The following is a 10,000-nucleotide window of genomic DNA, read 5'->3' on the forward strand; positions in this document are numbered from 1 at the left end:
TGGAGGAGTCTGGCGGGTGGGTAGGTCCTGGTCAGAGTACTGGCGTGGGATTGGCCTCTGGGGCTGGACAGGCAGAGCGCTGGTCCTCCCCCCGCGGAGGCCGCTCTCAACATCTACAACAACAAAGCAGGTTTCACCTGAGAGGCTGGAGGCCGGGAGGCTGGAGGCCAGGAGGCTGGAGTCTGAGAGGCTGAGAGAAGCTGTGAGGCTGTGAGGCTGGAGGCTGAGAGAGGCTGTGAGGCTGGAGGCTGCGAGGCTGAGAAGCTGAGAGTCTGGAGGCTAAGAGAGGCTGAGAGGCTGGAGGCTGAGAGAGGCTGTGAGGCTGACAGGCTGGAGGCTGAGAGAGGCTGAAAGGCTGAGAGGCTGGAGGCTGGAGGCTGGAGGCCATTCACACATCTGGTAACCCTGGTAACCCTGGGGTTAGTGTTAAGGCATCTTTAGGCTAACCATTAACCATTAATCATTAACCATTAATCATTAAATATTAACCATTAATCATTAATCATTAACCATTAACCATTAATCATTAACCATTCATCATTAACCATTCATCATTAACCATTCATCATTAACCATTCAAATGCTTCCTTGTGAGTATGAGTCAACACTCTGAAGCCCTGAAACAAGTTCTGCTAATTCCCTAAAAAATTCCATCACATCCTCAGAAAATCCCAGCTGTCCTTTTTTAAAACTCCATTTCCATTAGAATGAGCAATCTGTACCTTCTCTGTCTGAACCCAGCCAGCCATATAAAGCAGGGGAGGCTGGGGGAGGTAGAACACCAGGGGAGGCTGGTGGAGGTAGACATCAGAGGACAGGCTCATTCACTGTAATGCATGGAATGGAATGAGGAACGGTATCAAAATGGTATGAAAGACATTCCAGTCTATTCCAGTCCATGCATTACAATGAGCCTGTCCTCCCATTTCTACCTCCCCCAGCCTCCCCTGGTGTTCTACCTCCCCCAGCCTCCCCTGGTGTTCTACCTCCACCAGCCTCCTCTGGTGTTCTACCTCCCCCAGCCTCCCCTGGTGTTCTACCTCCACCAGCCTCCCCTGGTGTTCTACCTCCCCCAGCCTCCCCTGGTGTTCTACCTCCCCCAGCCTCCCCTGGTGTTCTACCTCCCCCAGCCTCCCCTGTCTAAGGCGATGTCATCTCACTTCATGACCCTGTTCTCATTCTCAGACTGCTTTCAGTTGTTAGGGTTAGGGTTAGGGTTAGTTAGGGTTAGTTAGGGTTAGGGTTAGGGTCAGTTAGGGTTAGGGTTAGGGTTAGGGTTAGTTAGGGTTAGGGTTAGTTAGGGTTAGGGTTAGCCCTAGGGTTAGGGTTAGGGTTAGGGTTAGCCCTAACCCTTGTTCATCCTGTTTCTGCTTTTGTTTCTCACTTTAACGTTATCTCACTTTAATGTCCTTAATGCCCTTATTTAACTACGTTTACAACTGGAATAAACTATAATATTACATTTTATTTGAAAATATCTTTTCATTTGAAAATCTCAAAGTGCATGAGAACTAAAAAAAACGAACAATAAACAACAGAGAAGACTAGAGGAAGGCCGTCTGGAGCGGAGAGGAGAGGAGAGAGAATATGTCAGTAATATCAGAGAGGAAGGGTTAGGGTTAGTTAGGGTTAGTTAGGGTTAGGGTTAGGGTTAGGGTTAGATAAATATGTCAGTAATATCAGAGAGGAAGGGTTAGGGTTAGTTAGGGTTAGGGTTAGTTAGGGTTAGGGTTAGGGTTAGTTAGGGTTAGGGTTAGTTAGGGTTAGGGTTAGGGTTAGTTAGGGTTAGTTAGGGTTAGGGTTAGTTAGGGTTAGTTAGGGTTAGGGTTAGTTAGGGTTAGGGTTAGGGTTAGGGTTAGTTAGGGTTAGTTAGGGTTAGGGTTAGGGTTAGGGTTAGTTAGGGTTAGGGTTAGATAAATATGTCAGTAATATCAGAGAGGAACAGGAGCATCAGTATGAAAGTCTGACCTTTTATTCGCTGGTAATGGACGTCCATGTTGATGTTCAGCAGTCAGGAGACACTGCGGTACAGTAGCATATCTCACAGCATGACTTTCCTCCTCCTTTGTGTGTGTGTGTGTGTGTGTGTGTGTGTGTGTGTGTGTGTGTGTGTGTGTGTGTGTGTGTGTACGTACATGTAGTCTATGAGAGAGATTGGGGGAGGAAGGAAGGGGAGAGGAGGAGGGACATTTTGAGAGAGCTTGGGGGAGGGAACAATTATAATGTAGAACAAATGATACTTTAATGTTAACATGTCGAGCTGCTCTGATCTGCTCTTCTAATGGACCCGACATGTCATCTGTCAGTTGTCCCTCTGGAAACACTTCAACAGGTCATATGTTCCTTCTCTGTCAAACAACAAACAGACACATTCTGCATCTGGTCTTTTACAGAACTGACATGGAGCACAAAGACCAAAGCTGCAGGGTCACATGTCTAACCACACAGGAAGAGAGAGAGAGAGAGAGAGAGAGAGAGACACGAGAAGAGAGATTGGGAGCGCTCACAGAGAGCTAAAGTTGACATGGCTCTCTGGTTCACACTAACATGGCTGAATTAAAGGGACATTCAGGAATATGAATGCTGATATTTGTTCTACTAACTCAATACTGACATGTCAGCAGAAATGTTGAGAATACTGTAGACCCACTATGTGCAAATTCAACTTTGGGATGCAGTGTAAAGCAATAATGTCATTCAAATCCCTGTAAATGATGTCAATAAACAGTGCAGATGTCTCTCTGGCTTCCTGCTGCACCACAGCAGTCATGTTATTGTCACTTCCTGTCTGTTGCTTTCCTGACGGGGGGGGGGGGTGACGGGGGGGGGGGGGGGGGTGACGGGGGGGGGGGTGACGGGGGGGGGGGGGGGGGTGACGGGGGGGGTGACGGGGGGGGGTGACGGGGTGACGGGGGGGACGGGGGGGGGGTGACGGGGGGGACGGGTGACGGGGGGGGGGTGACGGGGTGACGGGGTGACGGGGGGGGGGGGGTGACGGGGTGACGGGGTGACGGGGGGGGGCGGGGGTGTTCTCTGAACTCCAATCACCTCCATCTAGCTCAATCAACACTTTCCGCTTTTCGCGGCTTCAAAATAAAAGCTCGAGTTAAAAGATGACTGGAAAGTGACGGATCACAATATTCTCTCTTATTTTTGATGAAATAATCACAAAATACCCAACAGAAAGTACATACGATTTTGAAAAAGTTATTTTGAGTTCTAAAATTTACATTGGTGGTGGAATTACATGTCATTTTACACATGCCTATTATATTTGTATAAACAGAACCATTTTTCAAATATTTCAATACTTCTCTGGTACAAATCTCCTCTTTAACACTTGTAGAATCTCAGGTGAGTCTGAATCTGAAGTGAAGTCACTGCAGCCGGACAGCCGGACATGTATAAGTGTTTCCGAGTAGAGTGGTCAATTTTAAAGCTCAAAATTACTTTTTCAAAATTGTATGTACTTTCTGTTGGGTACTTTGTGATTATTTCAGCAAAAATAGGAGAGAATATTGTGATCCGTCACTTTCCAGTCATCTTTTAACTCGAGCTTTTATTTTGAAGCCGCGAAAACCGGAACCGGAAGTGTTGATGTTGCTGATAGAGGTGATTAGAGCTCACAGAACAGACCAACACCGTGACGTCTCTGACCGGACCGGACCGGACCGGCGGACCTGAACCGTGACTGCCTTGGTGTGTGTCCGCTTCAACAGAGCCGCCGGAGGAGAGACGGTGGTTGAAGGTCCGGTGACGTCGCGTTGCTGTTGGAAACATCAGAGGACCGCGGTGCCGGTCCAGTCCGGTTGGTCAGTTGAGAGGCTGGTCAGAACCGTGTCAACCACTCGTCCTGTTGTATGACACCTCCCATCATATCCGTTTATATGTCGCAGTGACTGTGTGTGTGTGTGTGTGTGTGTGTGTGTGTGTGTGTGTGTGTGTGTGTGTGTGTGTGTGTGGTGTGTGTGGTGTGTGTGTGTGTGTGGTGTGTGTGTGTGTGTGTGTGTGTGTGTGTGTGTGTGTGTGTGTGTGTGTGTGTGTGTGTGTGTGGTGTGTGTGTGTGTGTGTGTGTGTGTGTGTGTGTGTGTGTGTGTGTTAACAGAGACAGATGTAATGAATACGGTAGGTCTGGTTGTGATCAACGTTTGAAGGATGACCAGTAACCTGTGACGTTGAGAGTCGTCTGTCTGGAAGAACATCAAGGACAGTGACAACTTGTGTGTTTAAGGATATCAGGCAGCAGAGACCTGCTCTGGGTCTGGCTGTGTGTCTGATCCAGACCTGCTCTGGGTCTGGCTGTGTGTCTGATCCAGACCTGCTCTGGGTCCGGCTGTGTGTCTGATCCAGACCTGCTCTGGGTCCGGCTGTGTGTCTGATCCAGACCTGCTCTGGGTCCGGCTGTGTGTCTGATCCAGACCTGCTCTGGGTCCGGCTGTGTGTCTGATCCAGACCTGCTCTGGGTCCGGCTGTGTGTCTGATCCGCACAGTTGGCCAGATTAGCATGTCTGCTAACAGTCTAAAGCTGACATGTCCCAGGTCAGAGTGATGTTATCCCAGGTCTAACTCCAGAGTGATGTTATCCCAGGTCTAACTCCAGAGTGATGTTATCCCAGGTCTAACTCCAGAGTGATGTTATCCCAGGTCTAACTCCAGAGTGATGTTATCTCAGGTCTAACTCCAGAGTGATGTTATCCCAGGTCTAACTCCAGAGTGATGTTATCTCAGGTCTAACTCCAGAGTGATGTTATCTCAGGTCTAACTCCAGAGTGATGTTATCTCAGGTCTAACTCCAGAGCGATGTTATCTCAGGTCTAACTCCAGAGTGATGTTATCTCAGGTCTAACTCCAGAGTGATGTTATCTCAGGTCTAACTCCAGAGCGATGTTATCTCAGGTCTAACTCCAGAGTGATGTTATCTCAGGTCTAACTCCAGAGTGATGTTATCTCAGGTCTAACTCCAGAGTGATGTTATCTCAGGTCTAACTCCAGAGTGATGTTATCTCAGGTCTAACTCCAGAGTGATGTTATCTCAGGTCTAACTCCAGAGTGATGTTATCCCAGGTCTAACTCCAGAGTGATGTTATCTCAGGTCTAACTCCAGAGCGGGAACCAGAAGTGCCTTCAGGGTTAAAAGCCAGACTGAGCCGTTCAGTGATGAGGTGATTGAGGGGTTTTGATTGGGGAAGAAGGATGTTACATTTACTGCTTTGCTAAATGTGGGAAAACCCCTTTTTGGTTGAAATTGAACCATGAACATGAGGAACCTGGTTGGGGTTAGGGGTTGGGGTTAGGTGTTAGGGGTTGGGGTTAGGTGTTAGGGGTTGGGGTTAGGTGTTAGGGGTTGGGGTTAGGTGTTAGGTGTTAGGGTTAGGTGTTAGGATTAGGGTTAGGTGTTAGGGTTAGGCCTTAGGGTTAGGTGTTAGGGTTAGGTCTTAGGGTTAGGTGTTAGGGTTAGGTGTTAGGGTTAGGTCTTAGGGTTAGGTGTTAGGTGTTAGGGTTTCTCAGTGTGAACAAATGTGTCTCTTACTGCAAACCTTTCACTCAGCACTGGTCTCTAGGTAGTGTGTTTGTGGTTAGTACAGTGTGTACTAGGTAGTGTGTTTGTGGTTAGTACAGTGTGTACTAGGTAGTGTGTTTGTGGTTAGTACAGTGTGTACTAGGTAGTGTGTATGTGGTTAGTACAGTGTGTACTAGGTAGTGTGTATGTGGTTAGTACAGTGTGTACTAGGTAGTGTGTTTGTGGTTAGTACAGTGTGTACTAGGTAGTGTGTATGTGGTTAGTACAGTGTGTACTAGGTAGTGTGTATGTGGTTAGTACAGTGTGTATGTGGTTAGTACAGTGTGTACTAGGTAGTGTGTATGTGGTTAGTACAGTGTGTACTAGGTAGTGTGTATGTGGTTAGTACAGTGTGTATGTAGTTAGTACAGTGTGTACTAGGTAGTGTGTTTGTGGTTAGTACAGTGTGTACTAGGTAGTGTGTATGTGGTTAGTACAGTGTGTACTAGGTAGTGTGTATGTGGTTAGTACAGTGTGTATGTGGTTAGTACAGTGTGTACTAGGTAGTGTGTTTGTGGTTAGTACAGTGTGTACTAGGTAGTGTGTATGTGGTTAGTACAGTGTGTACTAGGTAGTGTGTTTGTGGTTAGTACAGTGTGTACTAGGTAGTGTGTATGTGGTTAGTACAGTGTGTACTAGGTAGTGTGTATGTGGTTAGTACAGTGTGTACTAGGTAGTGTGTATGTGGTTAGTACAGTGTGTACTAGGTGGTTGTAGTAACCAGTAGCAGCGTTCAGGCCTTGTGAGCGTGTTGTAAAACCATCTGTGTGTCAGATAACACACATGTTGAAACACACACACAACTACACACACATAATTACATAATTACAGACACATTCAGACATGACAGGTAGAATCCACAGACTGCAACATTTCTGTCACTGTGTGGTTGATACCGTTCCTCATTCCATTCCATGCATCACAATGAGCCTGTGTGTGTGTGTGTGTGTGTGTGTGTGTGTGTGTGTGTGTGTGTGTTTGTGTTTCCTGGAGGAGTTAGGCTTTCCTGTAATGAGGAACAGGTTCTCTCAGTATGAATGATGTGTCGTATGTTGAAGTGTGTCTCTTACTGAGTCCATGAACAGGAGGCTGTGGGCGGTCTGTAGTCCTGTCAGTCTGTAGTCCTGTCAGTCTGTAGTCCTGTCAGTCTGTAGTACTATCAGTAGCAGGCAGCAGGCTCCGCCTCTTATCTACACCTTGATCACACTTGTCACACTTGGGTTCACTCCCAACAATACCAAGCAGTGATTGGGGGAGGGAGGGAGGGAGGGACTGACTGAGTGTGGGAGGGGAAACTTTTCCGCATTCCTTCTGGGTTGGAATGAACATGTTTTGTTCTGCTCAGACAGTCAGTCATTGAACCTCCGCTCCTCACTGCTACCACAGCAGAGATCTGTAGAGACTCACCACGTCCTCGTCTGTCCAACAGCAGAGAGCTGTAGAGACTCACCACGTCCTCGTCTGTCCAACAGCAGAGTGACTCATCTGGCTTGAACAGTTCAGGTGTGTGTGTTTGGTTACGTTTCTAAACCTTGATATCAACTGTTCAACCTCTGCTTCACCCTCTCATCCAAAGCTCTGCTTGTTTTCTGAGGAATGTTACTGGGACATATTTGGAAGTGTTCTGGTTCATTTTCATGAAAGTTCTGCCTTTCAACACAAGGAATTCCTCTTGTTTTCTATCTGTTCATTTTCTGTTCCTGGTTCAGAACACCTGCAGAAGGCAGGGGGGGGAGGGGTCGTCTCATCTACAGGGTTAGGGTTAGGGTTATCTAACCCTAACCCAGAAGGCAGGGGGGGAGGGGTCGTCTCATCTACAGGGTTAGGGTTAGGGTTATCTAACCCTAACCCAGAAGGCAGGGGGGGAGGGGTCGTCTCATCTACAGGGTTAGGGTTAGGGTTATCTAACCCTAACCCAGAAGGCAGGGGGGGAGGGGTCGTCTCATCTGCAGGGTTAGGGTTAGGGTTATCTAACCCTAACCCAGAAGGCAGGGGGGGAGGGGTCGTCTCATCTGCAGGGTTAGGGTTAGGGTTATCTAACCCTAACCCAGAAGGCAGGGGGGGAGGGGTCGTCTCATCTGCAGGGAAACATCGCCCTCTTTAAGCTACTTCGTGTGATTCTACATAGTCGTGGTTCAGCAGATCGTCAGTTTGCTGTTCAAGCCTGTTTAACTTCATAGCCTCCCTCTACTTCACCTCTCTGCCATGTAAATCTGACTCTCCATTCTGATGAAGCGACATGCTTTTAATAATCAAACAAACAGTAATTAACTTTATCATATGGCTATGGCTCTCCAACCAGGCAGCCAGATGAAGGTGGGACGTGGGTCAGATTCCTGCTCTCCTGTGTGTCATCATATCAAAGTTTTGTAGTTCGTTAATGATGTCTGTCACTGCAACTACTGGAGCTGATTAATTCTCCCTCATTTGGTAACATTTGCAGCAGTTGCGTGTGTCTGACGCAGGTGAATTCAGCCTGAGCTTTAATGATGTTATGAGTGTGGTAACAGAGTGGTGAGACCTGTCTGTGGGACAGAACCCTCTCCCTGGGTTAGGGTTAGGGTTAGGGTTAGGGTTAGAACCCTCTCCCTGCAGGGCTCAGAGCTGTTCTCACTTTCTGTTCCCTCAATGTTGTCCACAGAATCCCCAAGTGATGAGTGTGTTTTAAAGGAAAGGTTGGTGTTAGGTTGGTGTTAGGTTGGTGTTAGGTTGGTGTTAGGTTTCTGTTAGGTTGGTGTTAGGTTGGTGTTAGGTTTCTGTTAGGTTTCTGTTAGGTTGGTGTTAGGTACATCATCCACACACTCACACACTTACACATGGGGTGTGGTTGGTAGACGTGTGTGTAGATGTGTGTGTGGTTGGCAGACGTGTGTGTAGATGTGTGTGTGGTTGGTAGACGTGTGTGGTCGGTAGACGTGTGTGTAGATGTGTGTGTGGTTGGCAGATGTGTGTGCAGATGTGTGTGTGGTTGGCAGACGTGTGTGTAGATGTGTGTGTGGTTGGTAGATGTGTGTGTTGATAACTGCAGATGTTCTATTTGTGTCTGTTTATTTCAGGTTCCAACGAGGACCTCAGTCTGACCTCCACCTGACCTCAGTCTGACCTCCACCTGACCTCAGTCTGACCTCAGTCTGACCTCCACCTGACCTCAGCCTAACGTCCTGGTAGAGGGTCCACACGAAGAAGAGAGGCTGGGGAATGTAAACCAACATGGCTGTCTTTAAGCATGAGAACGTGGAGGACCTGTATGAGATTGGAGAGGTCCTGGGGAGGTAAGGAGAGGTCCTGGGAGGTTAGGAGAGGTTAGGGGAGGTAAGGAGAGGTCCTGGGAGGTCCTGGGGAGGTTAGGAGAGGTCATGGGGTCCTGGGGAGGTTAGGAGAGGTCCTGGGAGGTCCTTGGGATGTTAGGAGAGGTCCTGTGGAGGTTAGGAGAGGTCCTGGGGAGGTTAGGAGAGGTCCTGGGGTCCTGGGGAGGTTAGGAGAGGTCCTGGGGTCCTGGAGAGGTTAGGAGTGGTCCTGGGGTCCTGGGGAGGTTAGGAGTGGTCCTGGGGTCCTGGGGAGGTTAGGAGAGGTCCCGGGGATGTCCTGGGAGGTTAGGAGAGGTCCTGGGAGGTTAGGAGAGGTCCTGGGGTCCTGGGGAGGTTAGGAGAGGTCCTGGGGAGGTTAGGAGAGGTTAGTTGAGGTCCTGGGGAGGTCCTGGGAGGTTAGGAGTGGTCCTGGGGAGATTAGGAGAGGTTTTTATATATTTATATTTTATTAAATATATATTTGATATTTTAAATATTAAACACATGAAATATATACGCTGTAACTGCCCCAGCAGCATCTGTAATCTGATGTTTCTCAAAAATAAAAAAATGAAAGGAAGACATTGCTCATGCTTTGTGTCGCCGCCCCAGTGGCCAGTTTGGGCAGGTGCGTGCGGTGCAGGAGCGCGCCACGGGGGCTCGCTGGGCCGGCAAGTTCCTGAAGATCCGTAAGAACCCCAGCAGCCGCCTGGGCGTGGAGAGGAGGAGTGTGGAGAGGGAGGTGGAGGTTCTACAGGCCCTTCAGCACCACAACATCACTGCCCTGAAGGACGTCTTCGAGAGTCGGGCTGAGGTGGTTCTGGTCCTGGAACTGTGAGTGAAGGAGGGAGGTGGGGGGGGGGGGGGAGGGAGGGAGGAGGTGGTATAAGGGTGATGAAGGAGGGGTGATGGGGGAGTTGGAATGTAAAAGATGGGGGAGGGAGGTAGAGAGGGGGAGGCTGGGGGGGAGGGAGAGAGGGGGAGGCTGGGGGGGAGGGAGAGAGGGAGAGGCTGGAGGGGAGGGAGAGAGGGGAGGGAGAGAGGGGGAGGCTGGAGGGGAGGGAGAGAGGGGGAGGCTGGGGGGGAGGGTGGGGTCTAGGAGGCTGGAGTGTGTCTGTGGGGGAGTTGACTGCGTCTGTGGTGGAGTTGACTG

At 49.1% G+C, this 10,000-nt stretch overlaps 2 protein-coding genes across 2 annotated transcripts in view; one reads left to right on the forward strand and one right to left on the reverse strand.

Annotated features, from left to right (window-relative positions):
• LOC310812076 (uncharacterized protein) overlaps positions 1–2,100 on the reverse strand; it is an 8,075-nt gene extending 5,975 nt beyond the window's left edge. The window contains exons 1-2 of the mRNA XM_083680495.1: positions 1,969–2,100; positions 1–113 (exon numbers count right to left, since the gene is read on the reverse strand). The exon at positions 1–113 is cut by the window's left edge and continues 78 nt beyond it. Of these exons, the coding sequence (XP_083536621.1) occupies positions 1–113; positions 1,969–1,996 (141 nt within the window). The 5' untranslated portion in view covers positions 1,997–2,100. The remainder of the gene's footprint in view (positions 114–1,968) is intronic.
• A 1,525-nt stretch (positions 2,101–3,625) lies between these two features.
• LOC310811740 (death-associated protein kinase 2) overlaps positions 3,626–10,000 on the forward strand; it is a 14,465-nt gene continuing 8,090 nt past the window's right edge. The window contains exons 1-3 of the mRNA XM_083680017.1: positions 3,626–3,858; positions 8,617–8,832; positions 9,460–9,681. Of these exons, the coding sequence (XP_083536143.1) occupies positions 8,771–8,832; positions 9,460–9,681 (284 nt within the window). The 5' untranslated portion in view covers positions 3,626–3,858; positions 8,617–8,770. The remainder of the gene's footprint in view (positions 3,859–8,616; positions 8,833–9,459; positions 9,682–10,000) is intronic.

This window comes from Argentina silus (assembly GCF_951799395.1).
Source record: "Argentina silus genome assembly, chromosome: 11".
Taxonomy (NCBI): Eukaryota; Metazoa; Chordata; class Actinopteri; order Argentiniformes; family Argentinidae; genus Argentina; species Argentina silus.